Consider the following 21,788-nt stretch of genomic DNA (forward strand, 5'->3'; position numbering starts at 1 on the left):
ATAACCTTAAACATTTAACAGCTGGGTAAATGGTAGAAAACATTTACAGTAACATTTTCTCTACATTGTATTCACTAATGAACAGAGAACATCTCATTCAAAGTAAAACAAGGCACTGGCTCCAAGCATGAATGGAAGATTTTTGTGAATGACACATTCTAAATAATCACCCTTTAAGGACACGGAGGCAAAACAACAAGTTAAGCCAGACCTGGCAAGTTCACTTGCCAAAGTCACAAAGGAACAGAACCGGTCAAAACAACCTAACCCTGTAAGAAGTCCTCTGTAAACCAACGTCAAAACAAGGCCGAGGAAAAATCGACTCAATTAGCAACAGAAACAACAAAAAATAGGTTTCGAGAGAAAGAACTAGGACAATGTGGGATTTTAATACATGCCAGCTGGGAGGGAGCTTTTTCTATTTTCCATTGTGTGAAGGTTTCATTTGGCTCATTGGGTGTTTTTCAAAGGGCAAACGGCCATTCTAAAACCAGAATAGACGTGTGAAGATGCTATGTTTTGGGTTCACTAAAGACTTGCCTCTGACACTTCACATCTGACAGCATACCTTCCAGAGTCCTTGATGTTAAATAAAGGACATGCTGACCATATCTGTTGCACAACATAGACGCACATCATTGTTTGCTCAGTTATTCTAAGGCACAACAAGCTGATTCCTGAAAGCAGGATGACTAAAAATGGACAACCAATTTCCCCAGTGGTATTGCGCAGAGGTGTCATGGAGAAGCCCCACGATGCCTTTTGCTGATGACAGCACTTAAAATGTCAGAAAAGTTAGAACAAGACATTGAAAACAACATTTCTAAAGAGACCTTTGAGCAAGCTGGAGCAGAAGAGGAGCCCTCCTGCTATCCCTGCACTTTCAGATACAAGGTAGGCACCCCGCACTCGACACCAGCTTGGTAGACGATTGATGCTTTCACTGTTCAGGGGCTAAAACACAGTCTGACTGCTGGGCGGCACAGATGAGATCCAACGGTGCAAGAGATCGTTCGCTAGTTTTCAGTTTTAAAATTTAGTTTAGTCATGTTTTCAGTTAACTGGCATTGGTGAAATCTGGCAGACAGATACATGGAAATTGTCCCTGCCTAAGTCCCACCCTTTTTTCTCTGTGCTCCAATTACAGTTGAGCAAGCCTCCGTCAGAACCTCGGTCAACTTTCTCCTTCCTGTACTTAGCTAAACTCGTCTATGCTGAAAGGAGTTGAAGTTGGTTGAAGTTGGTTTAAAGATAAAAGCCACATATATAGTTACAGCTTAAGTTAGCTAATGTAAGCAAAACATTCGCTAACTAGCTAACTAAAGATTGTTGTAAATTAACAAGCTAGTTGGCCAGCGTTTTGCTTACATTTGCTTTTAGATGTAACTAGCTAGCTGACAACTGTAACAAGGAATAGGTTTCAAGGGTTTACAAGCATACTTGGTCCACAGTGTTAAAAAAAAGTATATGCAGGGATGAACAATACAAAAACAGCATTATCAACAAGGTATTTAAAGGTCCAGTGTGAAACATTTAGGAGGTTATCAGCAGAAATGCTACAGGGTACAACATCTTTTAATTTTCAACATCGCTATAATATTGGAAAATGTTCCTGGGAACTCAAAATACATCTACCGTAATTTATATATATATATATATATATATATAATATTACTGTAGATTATATTATATATATAGTTACATTTCTCAATGGGTATCACTATACTGGTTGATGTATACTGTTTGATTTGTTTAGTAGTTGTTTGTTTCACCAACCATCCACAGGTCCTCCGAATAAAAGAGAGGGGAGAAGGGATTTGTTTGCCACTTGGCTGTCACAGGTGGTAATGCACCAGTCAAACTGGACTATTCACACACACACACACACACACACAAACACGTGTAGCACTCCTACATTAACTTATGATTTACTTCAACAATTTAAAGGGAAATTATATGGAAATTCCTCACTTAACCATTGTCATACTGGTGGTTTTGGGGTATTTACAAAGTACACTACTCCTTAATCATGACAGGAAATTGGTTAGAGCTGAGTGTGTGTTTAACGACTGGCTGTGTCTTTAATTTCAATTTTCCGCAAAGGAGAAAATGGATAAAGCCTCGCAGAGCGCTGCGAGCCACCGAGAGCACATGGGAGCTGCGGAGAACAAATATGCAGAACTTATAGTTTGAGGATTAGATCTAAATATAAGTTATGAATAAAATCTCTCATTAAAATATATTTAATTCGCCTATAAAACCAATAACGATGGTTGGTTTTCCATCTCCCTGCAAACTGCCAAGAGCAATAATTCTACTTCACAACCCTCACCACCGCAGCTGGGCTAAAATATAAATTACTTTGACAAATATTTTTCCAAAAACCTCAGTAGCCATATGTAGGATCCAGCTCCAGCGGAGCAGGAGCATGACTTAATCATTGTGACAAGCCAGTCTGATGGAGATTCCAACAGAGAGCTAATACCCAGAGGATTTCATCAATGAACTATCAATATACATCAAAGTACAGCTCATACTGCTGACTTGGAAATATCTTAGGAGAAAAAAACATTTGGGGAGAACATGACTGCAAAAGTGCTTCATCGAAAGCCTCTCACCATGCGCCTTTACAAAGAACACACTGATGGCGACATATTCCTCTGTCAACATACCTTTCAAAATGCTTTCATCTACGATATGTGATCAGGCTACTGTACTCCAATCTTTTCTCTCCGCAGTCAAGCTAGCCTATTAAAAGCCCGAGTGGGTAATATGACCCATGTGGTGCAGTCATTTCAGCCACTCTGTTATTCCAACAAGCAGCTGTTGTGTGTTCCTGCTCAGCTTGATTCCCAAAATCCAACTCCCCACCCTACCCACCCCACACCACTTCCTCCCTCCCCACCCGATACACGAGCTGGCACGCTGTGGGGTCAAGCTTATTTTGTAAAGACAAACACTTATGGGTTGAATTGTCGAGCGACAGTCAGACATGACTTGGCAACCGAAAGCGATGGGCAGCAGCTCAGAGTCAATTTAACAGACTTATGTTGGGATAGTAACTGACATTTAAGCTGCTGTCTGGGATTCCTCTTGATTTAGGGGCAGGACACAAGCTTTCTCACGCACAGTCTGTAACGCAGTCAACATGATTTTGAATGGACATGATTTAACTTGAGGTCGCAGAACATTAAGTACAGTACAGTTGAGATACCAAACTGTATATAAAAAGTCTAATGCTGAACCCGTGGCCTCATCCTCCCTTATGGTCTATGAGACGCTGATTGATAATGACAGCAACTGGTCAGAAACACACACTCTGACTGCTCTCTCTCTCTCTCTCTCTCTCTCTCTCCGGCACACACTCATTCACTTCTTTATACCCTTCAGAGCAGCAACTCCGCCTAACACTAGTACACAGATACACACTGGTTTCAGCTACCAGTGTGATCATATCTCCTTGTCTGCAGCTCCTGTCAGAGCTCATAAAGAGGGAAGGAACCAGGACGGAGTAAACACGGCACAGTTTAAGAGAGAGGCCACCTTTCAGCTTTGATGAAGAGGTGAGAAGAACAGAGTATTATTTTATTGACGCGGTACAATAAACAGAAAAATCTGAGTAGGTGATATGCTTACAACAAATGTGCAAATGTTTACACACATTTCAAGAAGTTCAGTCATGATGCAAACCTGGACAAAGGCCATTTTCATTTCCCTTATTAAACCCAGAGCTGTAGAGTTCAGAGTCACTCAAGTCAGAAATATCTCCACTAGATGTGTTTTACATTTAAACAATAGTTTGACAGTTTGGGGACTACATTTAATTATCACAATACCACAGATACCACTCTCATATCTTTACGCTAAATATGATGTTAGCTTAGCTTACAACAACGACTAAACCGATAGAAACAGCTAGCCTGGCTCTGTCCAAAGGTAAGAACCTCTGCCGGTCAGTTTTACATGTCTGTTTTTGTTTGGATTAAACATGTGATATAAAAAAAAAATAGGTAAAAAAAATAAGTGAGCTTTAAAGATGCTGCCAGGCAGACTTTGCTACCTTTGGACTAAACCAGGCTCCCGCTGTTTCCACTCTAAGCTAAGCTAACCCCTTCCTGGTTGAAGCTTCATATTTAGCATACAGGCATGAAAGTATCTCTCTATGCAAGAAAGAGAATAAGCATTTTGTAATTAACTATATTTAACAATTACTATAACTATGTGTAATGAGAAAAGGGACAGTTGTACAGACAAATGTCCAGGAAATTATACCGCATCACAGCTCTACACAGATTTTTTTTGCATCTTTTTGCTTATTGTTTTGGAGTTCCAGCACTTACAGTGCGGTTCAGATTCACTTTCTCATCAACCTAGTTTCCAGCTGCAGCAGGCAGCTGTTTTCAGTGAGAAAGTTTGGATAACCCCACCAACTGCACCGTGCCAAGTATAACTAATGCTATAGTGTTTATCGTGTGCATTTTAATGAGTCTGTTGTGCTGCCATATGTAAAAGACTGCAAGCTGCAGTTGTTTAGGAATCATCAACAGGTTTTACGATGGAGCATTAGTGACAGTGACAGCATTTGTGTAATTCATTTTCATGATTTTTTCTTATTGACAATATGCCAGTATTTAACTGCATTAACTGCTGCATAAGAATTAAACAGAATCAATGAGCTACTGTTAAAATGTAAAAATTTTCTAAATAATTGGCAAACGCTTTCCCTGCTGCACCAAAAACATACCGAACCGTGGCTCCAAAAACGAGGTATATACCAAACCCCAAATTTTGTGCGTCGTTACACCTCTCGTGACCCATCATTGTGATGTTTGTGATTAATTTTACTTTAGAGTTTAAGTCCCTTTCTAAAATATGCTGACATTATGTGTACCATACATGCAATGGAATTATGAGAGGCAGCTGTAAGAGCTGACGTAACACTACTGAAGGAAGTGTTATGTATGCACGCACACACGCACACACACACTTGCATCTAGCATCTAGATGACAGAGGACTTCGCCTGAGGTGACCTCGGGAGCAAACTTGCCACTAATGTGTTCTGACAAGTCAGCTACAAGAAAGTGCTAACTGAGCAATGTAATGGTTAAAATCTCCCCAGTACTTGTCCATACCTCAGCACTTTAACCTCAGTCCTGTAACCCAGCTGACCAGTTTCCAGTACACGCTGTCTAAATAAGAGACTACATTGGCCGGGCCGTGGCTGTGTGGGACTGTAAGCCTTGGAATAGTTCTGGGGACTCTCGTTGGTTCAGTACGCCCGAGTGGGGGCATGACTATGGGAAAAAATTATGGTTCACCAGAAAATATGCCTCCCTCTCACAGAATTCAGACTCAGAAATGAGTTGACCCCTGACACTTGTGACTTGCAGTCATAAAACACTAAACTATGAGTGGCTAGGCTACGGCAGAAACAACAGCAGGAATATCAAAAAATGACTGATATCATTCAATTTGAATAAATTATACTTCAAAAGACATTTGGCAGCTCGAGGCCTGAGTACTCTGCGTTACCTGGTGATCTTTACGAACACGTACTATATTCTGTTTTGCCTAAAAGCTGGCCGTTAGTTTTGGAGTTGACTGAGGTTGCCCTTCATGGAGGTTCCCACACTGAGCTTTTTATGTTCCCAAACAGAGGGGCTGTGTACGGGCTCACTGCTAGATGGGGTAGCAGGGGAGAGGGCTGATATCACATTTTTCTGTCTGCGAAACGTAAGAGAGGAGAAGGAAATAAAGGCCACAGAGCTGTAGTGTAAATGCAGGAGGGGGGAAACAGGGGATGGGTGGGGGACAAAGCAATTACAGTTTTTTAATGTCACAGAATGTAACGCAAACCAGCCTCTCAGGTTCAGCCCGCATTAGCACACATACAAAGAGGCAATCTTTTTGTCACACAGAGGAGGAGAAGCCAATTCTGACGGGCATTTAGGGTTAAATTCATGGGGAGGAGGGTGTTTGAGGGACAGGCTGGCTACCCAGCTGCATTCCTGCCCCTGTGGGTAAGACAGGGAGGTCAAAGGGCCTCTGGCCTGTCACCAACTACGCTGCATCGTTACCAGGCTCGTGCCAAGCAGAGTGCCGGCAGCATGGCCTGGTGCTGTATCTCCCTGATGTGCTGCCATCATCCCCACCACATGGCCCTTTCCCAACCCCAGGACCCATGTTCAGCATGTACGCTCGCACGGGCTGTAGATGTAGATGATAAATCCTGTGCCCTTGCATAGAACCCCCCACCCCCTCACATTATGACTACTGTAACATGTAGCCTACGTCACACTAGAACGACGCGCAGTGGTGCTATTTTTGAACCAAGAGTTCCTTTCCTGAAGCTATTTGATGCTGTGGGTCTTTGGATGTTAGCTGCACTATCAGGTAAAGTTGTGTAGTCTTTAACAAGATTACGGCTTCAATACTACAAATCCGCGTTCGTAATGTTCTAAATTAACGTCCGAATGTTGCACAGGTTGATGTTAACATAGCGACCAGGTTGCATTGCTGTCTCTGTCATTCTCCTCTGCTCTTTGTCTGTATAAAGGGTTGCGGGGCTGTGTCTGTTTGACCGAGGGCACGGCTGAGCTACACAAACACACAGCGGGATGCATCCACACAAAATCCTTTCCTGCAGGGTTGTGCGGTGGTATTTGTGCATGAGAAAATAATATTTTATTTCTCTGATACACTGCTTATTCTGCTTTTAAAGACTAACCCATTCAAATGGTTAATCACTTAATTCAAATTGAGTATTTTGTTTCTATCTTTTTTAGGGTGATGACGCCATAAAATATGACAGCTAAAAGAAATCCATTCATTCCAGCCCTAGACAAAATGGTGTGATATATGTGTGATTTTCATTCTATGCAAAATAAGCTATTTTGGCAATGAAAGTGAAAAAAGTCACATCCTGCATCCGAAGTCCACTCACTGTAGAAGCAACACAGGAATACAGAAAGTTGAAATCCTGGAAGAAATGTACTGTTCAATTAAAAGACCTGACCCATGTGGCGGTGTTCAGGGCTAGCTGTGTTATTCCCAGAGGGACATAACAGGCCCACAGACCCATGAACTAGTGGCTGCATGCCTAAATATAGCATGGTAGCTGTGGCTAGGACATAGCTTGTATCAGCCATGACTAACTGCTGGCCATGGTGGCACAGCAGTGACCGCATGGCCAGTGGAGGCGACACCGTCATTGAATGACAGAAACACACAAGCAGGCAGGAGCGCTCACTCTGATTTATTTTTGTTTGCTCATTGAAAGCCACCAAAGACATATATATTTTTTTAGTCTTGAGCGAGCTCGAGAAGGCAGCATTGCTATGGCATGGCAATTGCTATGGCAACACAAGCACTCACAATTGCCCTTTTCAATTTGGGATTTCTTAGACTTTCAGAGGTTGCTGGTGTTGCTTACATAAAAACATATTAGGAGGCTGATTGTGTGTGTGTGTGTGTGTGTGTGCGTGCGTGCATTTTGCATGAGGCTCGATCTAAAGCACCTCAGCCGTCGGCAGATAAACCTAGTTATTAGGCTCCAATCTGCCAGTGCAACACTCTACTCAGATGAACTATTACAGTCAGATATGCAAACTACTCAAGCGGCCTGCCTCCCCCCGTGTCGCTCCCCTCAAGGCAAGCATCTGCCAGCACATTTTGGTTAAGGCTCAGAGATCAGGAACGACTAAAACAACAATAAAAATAGGCTAAGAAGAGAGGCAGAGCTATGAAAGGTCATACTCTATGCCCCTGTCTTTGTTCTGGAGAGCGGCCTCAGCACAGTGCTAACACAGCCAAAGTGATGACAGAAATGCAAACAAGCAGCACTGTCTGCACAGGCCACAGGGGAGAGGGATGACGGGAGGACAAGTGGGAAGAGGCGATGAAGACTCTAAAGAGATGTACGTTCACTTGAACACCACTCAGCTGATGGTGTAGGTCATTCTGATGAAATGCCTCGACAATTCTGAGATGAGGTTCACTCAAGGCACTGCAGCAAATATGAAGGGGCGAGGAAGAGGAGAGGCAATAAGGAGAAATGGTGAAAAGGGTGATTTTGAAGGTGACTCACTCAGTACTTTATCAGACAGACTACAACAGGTGAAATGACTGGGACAATCAGCCACAAAACCTTTTCATGAGAAAGTGAGACTCAGGAGTCTGACCAGGCTATCTAGTAGGTATCAGGTCATTGAGGATTTGGAGGAAAGGGTGTACAAAAAACAGCAAAAATGAGCCTCACATACAAGTGACTCCTGATGTATCACTGTGGGAGGTGTTAAAGCGAGGCAGCCTTTCAAGGGAGGCACACAGGTGCTTAGCTGCAGAACAATACCCACAATGCTTGTGTATAGGCGTGCCCTGTACCAAGGCCTTGTCTTTGTGTTTCCAGAAAGGCCATCTCTGAAAGCAGAGCGAGGGGAACTCCCTCTGAGTAAACGCAAGACTGAAACATGATACCTGCAGCAGACAATCCCCATCAGCTGTGACTGTCCTGATTGCATTCAAACAGGCACAGTGATTTACATATACATACATTCATACAATACGCACACATGTGAAACGAGAATTTAGTCATTTTTGTTCCAAATGATGAAAATAATAAGGAAGAAGGTCTGTTGTCCTCTTTATTTATGAGTTATTGGTGGAGATGAAGGTTTTGATTGAGCTGAAGATTAAATAAGCAACCATGCTGAAGTGAAGTTACAGTGAGAACATTGTAAAAACACATCTTTAGAGCTGGAGAGCTTCACCAGCTCTAAACCTTCTACACCTTCTACACATTGATCCTACTGTTAAGAATTCCCTGTGCATCCAGAGCCTGATATGTCCTATTCCTCTGTGCCACAGAGCTCCATTACTATCCAAAAGTAACACACCATTAGCCACACTGTTGATCTGGGTGACCATGAACCTGGGCACTGTAGTTTATTTTGACTCAATCCCACATACACCATCCTGCTGCTAGAAATACTCGTTAGGACACCAAAAGTGTATAAAGCCGCAGCTGTATATAGTCCCCCAAAAATGCATTGTTTACTCCTGTTTGAGTAATGTTTGTTAAAAACTACAGAGCCCAGCTGTTTTAGGACATTATTGAGCCTTTCATTAAATAAATGAAATTATGTATTGTGAGGGGCGCTACTAGATCACCTAGTAGAGCTGGCAGCCCGTGTACCAAGGCTGAGTCCTTGCTGCAGCGGCCATGGGTTCAAATCTGACCTGTGGCCCTTTACTGTGTGTCGTCCCCTCTCTCTCCCCCTTTCCTGTCTCTCCCCACCCATTCTGTCACCATGATACATTACCAGTCTATCTTACTTTTATCTCTTAAGTCTCTTCAAGTTGGTCTTCATACTGCACTGAAATCAACTGAAACCAAGACTTTGGCAATGGTTTACAATAATGTACACTTATCCATACATTTCTGTAAAATTATCATCATCATCATCTTCTTTATCATTATTATTATTCACTAATAGATAGAAAAAGTGTTGGGAACCAATGCTTAAGAAATGCCCAAACACATACTGACATAAAGTCTAATAGAACCACACTTAAATGCATAAATGACTGTAGAAACCGTCTACATTAAACACACAAATTCTGTCCTTGCATGTCTGAATCAGACTTTCTCTTCTTCTCAAGCTGTCACAGACAAATTTACACCAGAAATGCCTCCACAACGCCCATAACCATCTTGACACAGCTTCCACGACTCACCCTTGCACTGACACAGTGTCAAGCAAGCACCATCTGGACAAAGACATCACACCTCTGCTTGATGTCTCTGCGCTGGTCAAACCAGTCAATTTCTCTTTGACAGTGATGCACACAGGTCTTTGCTCTTGTTTTTAAAAAGCTTCTTTCCATTGAGTCATACACACTCAGAATGTGTCAGTGGACCCTGACTTTGTGCTTGTGCAAAATACCCCTAAATGTCACAGAAAGTTGAGAACATATACACTAGATGAAGTGGAAAACTGGCACTTTTATGAATGTCTGCATCTACAGAGAGGTCTTTCTGAGTTAAATCTACAACAGTACTGGGAATTATTTATTTATGTATTTACTTATTGCACACCAGAGGACATAAGCCCTTCAATGAGAGAATGAAGACAGGAAAAACAGATATTTCTAAGTGACAGAATTTCAATGGCTGGACAATAAACCATAGCTCAAAATATAATACAAGGCACTGGGAGTCAGAGCAGCGTCTGATTAGTCATTCAGATGTCTACTAAACATTTTATTGTGTCTGTTGGCTTCAAATACCCAATAATGCCTATCAAACACAGCTTTCTGGATGAGCCAACATCCTTTACTGCAGCCTATAAATCCAAGTATTCCTAACAATAAACTGACTGATAGATATTTAACAAGTGAGAGCAGAGAGTTCACGTCACCACTCCGTGCCCCCGCGTAGTTCAGCGTGCCAGTTAAGAAACCTGAGGTGGAGGCACACTGTACCCCCCTCCCCAAACACACTTTCCTGCTCCTAAACATACTTGCAAGGATAAGAGCTTGTTAATCTAGAGGTGAGATGAATGGCAGCACTGTGTATGTGTGTCTGCGAGCAGGAAGGAGGGCAGGCTGGGACCCCAGGCGCAACTCAACTCCGCACAAAGACTGGCTCAGTGCTGCTGCTGTCACACATATATAAGGAATGGATAAAAATATACATGTATGCAGTGGCCATACAGTATACAGTGCAACAGCATTGGAAATATAGGGCAAATGTGAGCGAGGTATTTGCCTTTAGTTAGCTATCAGCAATCTACATCATCATCACCTTCACTCAGAGTATTCGCAGGGACTACTGGCTTTTATTTTGAAAAGCTAACATTACACAGCTAACACACATGATGAAGCTGACCCTGGTGTTGTTAGTTCTTCGTGTTACAATTTTCAAGAAGTAATTTCACCTGAGGGCACATGTGTTAGAAAGTGGAATGCAGTTGAAGGTGAAATATCACTTTAAGCATCAAACCCTATGAGGATATGCCATGTGGGCATGTCAAACAGAGGATAACCTAGTGCTGCAAGGGCAGGCTCGTACGCGTATTTGCTCCTCTGACCTGTTTCTAATGTGTCGCCTCAGACAAGTCAGATAAGAAAAGGGGATTTCTTTTTTTTTATTGCCACCTGAAAGCAGTGGATGGTGAAATTGAACTTCTGTGAGTTATCCAAACAGAGCTTCAACTGCTCAAGCAGAGCAGCTTGGCCAAATTAGTATCAAAGACACTCATCCTCATGGGGAAGAATGTAAACACACACACAAACACACAGATAAACACAAGTTAAAGAAATGACACATTTTCTCCATATAAAGACTCTAAAAAATTATTTATGGAATACAATTGAAAAAAAGGGATAATACTGTTTATAAATAAGAGAGGAGGTAGATTATTATAAAGCAAATAAAGTGATGTGTCCTGGGATAAACCTGTTTTTATAGTACTGTGCCTGAACAATGGTTCAAAGCATATAATACATATTAAGTCATGCTGTCAAATTATTTACCGGTGCCGAATTTTAAAGGCGTGTAAAATGTGTAAATATTGTGATACAAAATATACAAAAATATTTTGTCTTGTTATATTGTAACGATTTTTATGTTTAAATTCCCAACAGCTAGATAGCAGTGTTGTAAAAGTAAAGTGAGGGCTCTGATGTTGGATATTTCAGGGACTACAGCCATTCTATGACAATTAGGTTAAAAGAAAAAATAAATAACAATACATCACCTTGCTTACACTATCACAATATTCATAATCGTAACCCCTGTATAGTGATACATATCGTATCGCCAGATTCAGCCCTATTGGCCAGACATGTGGGTTATATTGGAATTTACTTTCCATAATGCATAGAGGTAGGAATAAAAATGTATTTCCCCAAAAGCTATTTGGGGAATAAAAAACATTTATGAAAACTTAGACCTATGAACAAAATTCATATACATATACTCTATACATATTTGCTCTACAAATCTGGCCTGGGCTTAGTTTACAGTGGTTGCTTAAAGCTGCATTCATCGATTTATTGGCCACTTTGATAAGATGTAAACACAACACTGACATATTATCATCTTATGGATTTGTGTTTTTGGACAAATTTAGGTCCAATGGTCAACCTCCTTGTAGCTCTGCTTTTGGTCTCTACCACATTCTAAGGGAAATATTTGGTTCTTTAACCTGCCTGTCTGCTGTCTGGTGCTGAGCAGGTGGCGAGCAGTGGGTTTATCAGAGCTGTCGCACTGAAAACACTCAATGTGAGCAGTCAGTGTGAACAAAAACGGTGACACTAACAGTGCCAACCGCAGTAGAGACCAAAAACAGAGATAAAACAGATTGGATGCAAGACTTACAGTCATCAGATGGCCAGAAATAGGAATCCAGTATCGGCAAATCAACTTAAAAGGCGATCGAATGCCAATGCTGTGGTCATAACTTGTTTACTCTGCCCCCAAGTGGCCAACAAAAATTAATTATTGCAGGTTTAAGGATCTTTTCTATGTCTGTATTCTGATTCTTGCTTGTGTTGTATAGACTGAACTATACAGCAAAGAAAACTACAGGTTTCGTCCTCAATGTGCAGCTCACTGCAGGGACATCCACTTCATTGTTCTTAGGCACACAGGCGATAAAAAGGTGTTTTGCAGGTGGCCCATGGAAAGCAAACACGTTAGCTCTAACGCATGCAAGGAATGAAAATGTACAAAAACACTTGATGCTAAAAACCTTATATATAACTAATGAACTGAGTTCATCCTACTAATTGTCAGCATACCACTCATGATTACAACAAGCAAGCTTCTTGCATAACAAGTTGACCATATAGATTATTTAAAGAAACAACTGCCTTTTATGTAAAAATGCAGCCATCATTCCAGTTCACATCACACAGCAGCACAGCAGGAGACAAGAGCATCCATTTCTTCTTAACAGAGATGATGCAAATTTGCCATTTACCTCAGGGACATTGCAGTGTCAGGTATGATTAGGGTATTTAGGGACTGCAGTCAACTTTTCATCTAATGTGGGTGTCAGGAACGCCCTGTGGCAAAAGTAACCAAGGCAACAAGCTCAAGGCAACACCCTTTTTGCAAGGCTTCTTTTTTCAAATTAGTAATATAATATTACACACATCTTTCCCCAAATAATGGTGTCTAAATGTGAAGGAGGGGTATAAAGTAAAATCTCACCCTGGGGGGGTGTTGGCTATAGTCACTTCTCTGAATTTCAGTACATTTCAGTTTGTTACCTTTGTGCAAATTTGCTTCTAAACGACAGTTGCAGAAATCTGGTTTAAATACGCATTGATAAATATGCTCTTGAGGTTTTTCATAGCAATAAATGTGAACCACAACTAGTTTTAACATCAGCTGGACAAAGACATCATCTTATTTTGTAGATAAAAACTGTGACAGTGAGACTCTCAACGGCAAAAAATTGTCAAATCAGCTACTTTCAAGGCCACTAACCATCACCAGCATTCATCACAGTAGAGAGAACAAAGAGCTGACTGGGAGTTCAGTCCCTCCATTTCTCCCGTTCAAGCTCGCTGCCACAGGGATGAAAGAAAACCATTCACCAACTTCCCAGCCACCCAACCGTGCGTTCCGTTCATGAGCACTCATGTGAAGAGAAAAGAGTGCATGTCCCAGGATCCTTGTGGGTTTGCGTGAGTCAACACTTTCATAAGATATGTAAATTTTTATTTTTGAGTCAACCTTTTGGCAAAAGTGCAGACCAAAAATCCAGAAATCCAACGGGGACTCTCTTAAGTTATGGCCCTAATAAAAGAGGATAAAGAAAGTTATCACTGAGCTGGATGACCCCCATGGAGTCACATGGTGACATCATTGCATCATTACTCTTTAACCCCACAAAGTCTGGAAAGGCCTCATAATGAACAGGGACTGTCTGCAACACACACCACAATAAATGTAATCCTCCTCTGTAAAGAACTAATACACTACAGTAGATAGATCAGAGAGAATATAAAGTCTCTTAAAAAGGGCACTGTGTGAAAAGTTAATTTAAAGGATATGCTCACTTACAATAATTATGTTTCCAAATGTAGGCTACACAGCTCTGAAAAAGAAAATGTTTCCCATGATGCACAGCAGTTTAGATAAACGGGTGTTTATCAAATGGATATCTTGGATTTAAAACAAATTCCTCCTGAGCAAATGCTTGGTCCCGATTGTTCGGAAGTACCAGTTCCTCTTAGAAAATAAGTGAATTTAGGATGTTGCAGTTTATGTCCAAACTGGCCTGTTTGGAAAGAGAAGGCCCGGTCACATGTTCCACACTGTCTAACATTTAAAATGCTGAAATTTTGTGTCCAAATCAATCAGTATCATCATAGTCAGTGGATTCACCAGCGGGTGCTAAGTAGCCTAAATCTCTCTGTGTGGAATTCAACTTTGGTAAACTTTGACCAATGCTAACAGTGCTGACCTGTAAGGTAACAGGGAACCAGACTCCAAATTAAGAGTCTGCAAAAAATGGTACCAAACAAGACGGGAAACACAGCAAATATTTTCCATCACCTGAAAAGGTACCATCAGAGCAACCACACCTTTATTTTAATAAGTTATAAGGAAAGCTACCCTAACTTGTATTTTTCTGTTAAGGCAGAAAAAGGGTTAAATGTTTACATTATGATATTCTATTATTTATCTCAATAGACTGTATTCTGAAGTTTTACCAATGAACCCACTGGTTTCTTCAAGTGTCATTATCAGGATACTCTGCAGCAGTATTATCAAATTATATGTCATAAAAAATATCAATCAATCAACAATTATTGTGATCATATTTTTTGACATATTGCCCAGCCCTAACTCAAAAGATTAAACAAAGAAAGAAGCTACAGCCTGTGAGTACGTTCAGCTTTTAGAGCTGGATATAGTAGTTCACCAAGTAGCACTGTGAGTAGTCCTTACATCAGCATCCTTCTTATACTTCCTATTTCACAATTACTGTCACTGTCTTGTAAAACTGGGCCTATATATTGCCTGTAAAAAGCAGAACTTTTGAAACACGCAACAGTTAATTCCTGCAGCTTCTAAAAGAAAAAATCCAATTTCAAAAGTGTCTTCACTGAACATCACAGCTCACAGTTCACACATCACACACACATAATATCCCCCGACAGGGATTCTGTTGTCTGGTGCAAAATTTGATATACAGGCTACTTCAAGGATGCTTTAAAAATAAAAGTGATTAGTTTCATGGGCGGCTTGAATTAAGCTCCCCTCCTCTCTTTCTAACCACTCCCCCCAGTGCACACACACAAAAAAGATGGTGCCATAGAGCATGTGTCTCAACTTCCTTCTTCTCAGATGCAGTCATGATGCCACAACAACAGTTGCACGCGGGAAATAAAAGGCAAAGGAGCCAAGAATGACAGAGAGCAGACAGACTTCACCTCTGAGGGCTTCATAAATGCACAAGTCAATCAAAAATCAACCTTTATGTTTACTACTGCATATTATGACAAAACTGCAACTGTACTCAGTGTACTAGTGTGTTTGTGTTACATTTAAGCTGCACCGAGCAAAACATAGGCCCCTTTACAGCCATCAACAATGTTTGCAGAGGGTTGCAGTAAGCCTCTCTTTGTATTATAAACCTGTAGATGGATTTCAGTGGGTAACTGCAGAGGGGATTTTCTTTGCAGGCTGTGAAACTGCCACTGGTGAAGATGTGCTGTGGTATATTTTTAAAGATGCATTCACGACACCCACGGTTTCATCGCGTGTCATATGCCAGCCATCATATAGAAAGGTAACATGTGATGTATGAGAATATGTGAGATTCATGCAGCTGGCGGATGAACCACGGCTGTACCGGTGTGTGTTCCTGTCATTCTGAGCAGAAATGTCTGACCCTGCAGTGAGCAGACAGCATCAACAGGTGTGCAACTTCACATCTTCACTATCCTACATGCAAATTAGGGACATAAACTCACACAAACGCATGGTAGATGAACGCCCAGGTCCTCGGTCTCTCCAGCACGTTGTACAGGTAGTTTTGGAGCCGCCGGTAGCGCACGTTTCTCCGGCCGCTCTGCGCGCTGTATATGAGCGGCTTCCCGAGCAGGCTGAGCCGGGCTCCCTGCTTCACCCTCAGGCTCTCGGACCCGGCAGCACCTGCCGCGGCGGACGCTGACAGCAAACCGTCTCCCGCGTTGTTCATCATCCTTCGTCCGGACTCCACATCTTTCAAGCCGTAGCCTTCGTTACGGTGGCCCGGCGACGTCCTCATCCAGAGCCCGGTGCCGCCGCCTTCGTCTCCGCTGTGGTTCCGGGGCATGGCATCACCAAAGCGGGCATCAAGTGCGCGGAGTTCTTTTCAAGCATGCGTGTCCCGTGCCCTGGACTGACAATCAATTACAAGTGCGAGACGCAGTGTGCGCAGGGTTGAGAGTGAAACCGCGGCCAGAGCAAGTCACACTGTTTACCGTCACACTTTGACCGCCCTCTTTCCGCTCGCATCAAGCTCTTCTCAAGCCATTTACACAGCTGCCGCCGCGCGTAAAGGTATCCACCGCGCCAATGGATACCATGTCCAATGTCCAATCTGACGAAACAACTTCTACCCACAGTGTGTGTGTGTGTGTGTCTGTGTGTGTGTCTGTGTGTGTGGAGGGGGAGATATTTTTAGCGTTAATTTTCAGCACAGGCTCTCTTCCCAGCGCGCTTTGCCGCCTGTTGCTTTCAGCTGCGCGTTCGCGGCAGATGCGCATCTGTGCTTGTCGTGCCCGCGTGTGACTTTATCTCGATCCTCGTGTCATACTAAACAGTTTGATATGTTGTTGTTGTTTTTTTAATCTTACCTCCACATCACTTAAGAATGAAGAATGAACCTCCTGGAGTGTTTTTTTTTTTAGGTGGCAGCAGAAATGTAAATGAACAACCGTCGCTCCTCGTGTAATTTAATTTCCCGAAAAAGTTCCAAATTACACCACATTTTTTTAAAAACCCTATCAGGTAACATGGATTCTGATGAATTTTCCACTTGGTCGGCTGGAAAAGTAACCGCTGAGGACGGCCTGCTGAACATCTGCAGAAAATATTATGGTGTAACCAAAATGGCTTTTAATCCGGAGAAGCTTTTTTTTGGTAATATGTGTTGTGTAAATATGGTTTTATGAACAGTTCCTAAGGTTATATTTGATCACATATGCTAGAGAAAAGCCCTGCAGTGTCGGCTCTGTCATCTGCTGTCCTGCTGTCACTGCAACCACGTGGCATTAGACACATTTCCCTTATGTGAGTTTATTTTGAACCCATCATGCCTTATGGTGTCTCATGGTGCTGCTGTGCTGCTTTAACATTACAAACTCAGAGTTGTTTATGAGGCATAAAACATTTGACCTACAGCGGTGGTGTGTTTAGAGTTAACTGTGTTGATTAAGGAGCTTGATGTAGTGAAAATCCTGCTTCCCCTTTTCTCAAAACCTAAATTGAAAGTGGTTAGAAAAATGTGATGTCAGTTGCACTTCCTTTTCACAGGCCTACATTAGGCATATTTTTACTTTACAGAACATTCTCCTAAAGCTTCCTCATCATCAGCCTTACTTCTAACAGTTCTAGTGAGTGAGGAGGGGAAAGCAGTATGTATGTGTGGCTGACAGCCTTATCAGCAAGAGTCAGCATCCTGTCACAAATACTGTGTGTATGTGTGTGTGCGCGAATAAGGGTCACAGAGCACGGAAGTGTGTATCTCATGTAATCTATAGAAGGTGAGAGTATAAGACTTGGTTTTAGCTGCTAAGGTTTGATAGCCTCTGACTGAGGGAATCCTGCTGTCCCCAAACAAAACTACGCCATCTACTGGTGGCTGCAGCACCAGACAACCTTCCTGAGCACAATCTCACAGGTTCTGAATGCAAATCCTCTCTCAGTTCTTCTTGCAGTCTACCCACAAGTCACAGCAATATATTTTGGGCACTATAGTTTACACAGTTTGATGAAGCTTGGTGGGTCAGTCATTCCAAACTCGAACCTCATCCAAACCCAGAGAACTTGATTTCAAATTTTAGTGGAGATCCCAGCGTTTCCATAGATTCCAGATATGTCAGGCTGAATTTGGGAAAAAGGGATTAAAAAGTATAGGAGTTGAAAATCAGTTAAGAGTAAAGACCTTGGAAGTAATAGACTGATAAAACAATCTACTCAAGGTTCACTTACTTGCATCTTCCTGTACTTATAACCACTTCAATGAATTTAGTTTGCTCAGTTGTCACCAGGTTGACTATGGCATGATATGAGAAGTCTCAAAGTGCCATGGATGAAATCAGAAATACTGCAGAGCTTGCATGTCAACAGTTCCAACTGCCCAAACTCAATCTGCTGATGAAGACCGTGTGTTGAAAGCTCTGCAAAAAGGACTTTTGGAGTATTAGCTGGGATTGTATTGTGAAATGAGGTCTGGGGATTGAATATTTTACTCACTATTAACATCATATACACACTTTATTCAATACACCTGCACAGTCTCATGCTGTCCAGAACAACAGCCCTGCCATAACATCCATCAAAGCTCATAATGTTCAGTTTTTTGTGACACTATCAGAAATTCAAGTTCCATTATAGGTTTCTTCCTATGAATAAATTAAGTGTTTCTATTGTTTTGTCCTTTCCATTTACATAAATGAGGGAGGCAGAATATTAGAAACACCTAGAATATAATTCCGTCCAGTAGACCATCATCTTTAACTCTGAGCTCAGTGCTAAAACACATACTTGAATCAACACCTCAATGACAGTGTCAACAAAAGCTGAACAATACAGACATCATAGAAGGGGCTGAGAGACTTTATGGCAGAACAATTGTGTTAATGTGTGTGCCTAATAAACTGAGTTCAATAAAGAATTATTTTAACTTCCTTATAGGTACTTTAATGGTAAACAAAAGAAGAAAATTTGATGTTAAAGCTGATGTAGGTACATTTGTAAAAAAAAACATTCACTATATCCTGACAGTAGTACATGAGACAGATGATCTGTGAAAAATCAGGTTCCTCTGGCTCCTCCTAGTGCTCCTAATGGCATTTGTAAGAATCAACCTGGCCTGAATGAAAACATCCAATCAGAGCCGAGAAAGATGGATCCCTGATTCTGTGGAGCCCGTAAGAACAACTCAGATACTTAAGGATGCTTTTAATTTAAAAAACACAAGGTATCAAATGATATAAAAGCTTCCTGTCAATGAATAAAAATTCAATCAATTAGGTAAAACAGCGCTTGGAAAAACAAGCTGTCGTAGTAATACCAGAGGAAACATGGCAATATGGGAAACCAAGTCTACTTCCATTAACTCCCTGTTTTGGAGAGATTTCTGCTGGAAAAATCTGATCCGTTTCTTTATTACCCCCAACCAGAAATCGAGATTAGAAAGTGGTTTCGACCATGCTCATATTTTTCTGTCTTTCTTGGCCTTTTTGGTTAGGGTTGGGACATTTATTTTCACAGATTCTGGAGCTGAAATCTGATTTCTCTTTTTCATTTTTTGTACCTTGGAAATATTCTAAAAGGTCTCAAAAGTGTGAAGAATTACAATTACAAAATGCTGGTTCCAGAGGAACCCCCCCACCATTACCCCCAACACAATAATTTCTATTAGCTCTATGGAGAGTATGACTTTTACTCCTCTCTTTTTTTCCTCTCTTAATTTCACTGATAGACCTTTTTTACAGCAGCCATTTTGACATGAAATAGTAAGGTAAACACGTGTTACCAATGATACTAATTAGGGTTCTGTTACATTTAGGTCTTTTTAAGGCTCTGCTACACTAAGTGGAACAGTATCATTTGTATCACCTGTGCTTACCCTACTATTTTGTGTCAAACAATTTCAATACCCCAGACCTCATCTGTTCTATGTTCATGGAAAAAAAAAAAGAGGAAAGGTGGTTAGTTTACAAGCAGTATTGTCTAATCTTGTGATGTGATGTGATAATGTGGCTTCCTGCAACAAGTTCACACACTCTGTCATGTGTCTTCAACAAGTCAAGACATTAGAATGAGGAAATGCAGCCTCACAATGAACACCTCTCAAAGTAAACAGTCTATTTCATGTCAGGAGACAGAATTCAGCTTATACGTCCCCTTTCCCAAAGTCTCGGTTTCTGTTTACTGTTTTACTTCATTTCTTTGGGAAGGTCATGCTAATGGTTAATATTAAAAATGAACTTCAAAATGTTTGTATTCCACTGTTTCCACCGATGTATGACCTTTGACCTGATTAGATAGATTAATCCATTTCCTGGGAGCAGCATGGAAATTTTAACTTGACCTCCGACTCGAACGATCTGCGGTTCTCCTTTCCACCATGGTCCATATCCATGCTTTATACTCGGAGGTCGTGACCCCTGATGCTGTGACGAGGGGAACCGGGGGCCCGGCTGGCACGGCGAGGCTGGTGGGAGGGTTAGTCAAGATTGCCTGCAGATGTTGTTTCGGGGGGCCCTCTGCTTATTTAACAAGAGGATGTGGAACATAAATCTCCCAAGCCCTTCGCTGCACTGTATCACATGAGAGGTTACACATGAGGCCATATTGGCTCAGCTTCCTCTTCAGTGAGGCGCGCTGTAGCAGCACCCAGGGCAGAGAGTTATGGTGTTATATTGTAGCAGTACACGGCTGTCATGCACTTTTATCAACAAATACTAGATAATAAAACTTGCTTACCTCTACTATATGAGATTCTTCTCTCCTTACTGTGCTGAAGCTACATGGAGACAGAGCAACCTCCAGCTTGTGAAAGAATAAAAATGATAGTAAAGGCAGCACTGTGAATGGAGGAGCCTTGCCTGTAATTGATAAAAATGATTAGAGGATTTAGCAAAGCACTGGCAGAGTGTAGGAGCCCAGACTGACAATTATCCAATGCAACAACAAACAGGATTCATCACTTTAAATGAGAAGGAAGAGATAAGCAATCAATATAACAGATAAATAACACTAATACTGCCAACCACAAGGGTAAAATCAAACAGCAAGTGACTTCTTCTAATGGCCAGCTAATAAAAAACATTGGTGACAGAAGATCTTAAAATTAATAAATCAAGTAAACTTTACAGACATGTTAGGAATATAAACAATAAAGGAACAACTACTCTTTCAAAAGTAAAGACATCTTAGTAACACTTTATAACAAGGGTACAAATCATTCTTTAAAAGACCAGGATTTAGTGGCATCTATCAGTGACGTTTCAAATTGCATCTAACTGGACACCACTCGCATCTGTATTTGACGACCTAGGAATGAGAACGGGCTGTGAAGTGTGTAGAGGAAAGTAGAGTGGCTGCGAAACAAAAACTCACAAAAAACATGAAAGGCCCTATCAACAGCCAGTGTTTGGTTTGTCCCTTCTGGGCTACTGTAGAAATATGGTGAACTCAAAGCAACCAGTGGCGTCTGTAAATAAAAATAGCTCATTCTAAGGTATCAAGAACACAATAATTCAGGTGATTATACACTAATAAAAACATAACTATGAATATTATATTCAATTTCTGCCAACAGAGCCTTCTGAATGTTACACACTGGACCTTTAGTTGATACTTAACTTAACTAATGCATGACTCATGATGATTTAATTAAATTGCTGTTTATCATTGACAAATGATCAAGTCACTATGACTTTATGTGATACATTCACTACATTTCTATAAACTGATATCTGAAGGCAGGTAAGTGTAGCTTGCTGTACATGCTGATGCATATCAGGCTTATATGGACTCGGAAAAAAT

The 21,788-nt window shown here is 41.4% G+C and overlaps 1 protein-coding gene across 14 annotated transcripts in view; it reads right to left on the reverse strand.

The window, feature by feature from the left end:
• The window catches only part of LOC118326832 (potassium voltage-gated channel subfamily KQT member 5-like), a 110,029-nt gene extending 93,399 nt beyond the window's left edge, over nucleotides 1-16,630 (reverse strand). For 7 of the 14 annotated variants that reach the window (XM_035659944.1, XM_035659943.1, XM_035659940.1 and 4 more), the window contains exon 1: nucleotides 15,998-16,630. In XM_035659944.1, the coding sequence (XP_035515837.1) occupies nucleotides 15,998-16,341 (344 nt within the window). In that variant the 5' untranslated portion in view covers nucleotides 16,342-16,630. The remainder of the gene's footprint in view (nucleotides 1-15,997) is intronic. The other 7 variants (XM_035659948.1, XM_035659947.1, XM_035659946.1 and 4 more) reach the window with 3 other exon arrangements.
• Between the last annotated feature and the right edge of the window lie 5,158 nt (nucleotides 16,631-21,788).

This window comes from Morone saxatilis, unplaced genomic scaffold (genome assembly GCF_004916995.1).
Source record: "Morone saxatilis isolate NCDOM2014 unplaced genomic scaffold, NCSU_SB_2.0 Contig17, whole genome shotgun sequence".
Lineage (NCBI taxonomy): Eukaryota > Metazoa > Chordata > Actinopteri > Moronidae > Morone > Morone saxatilis.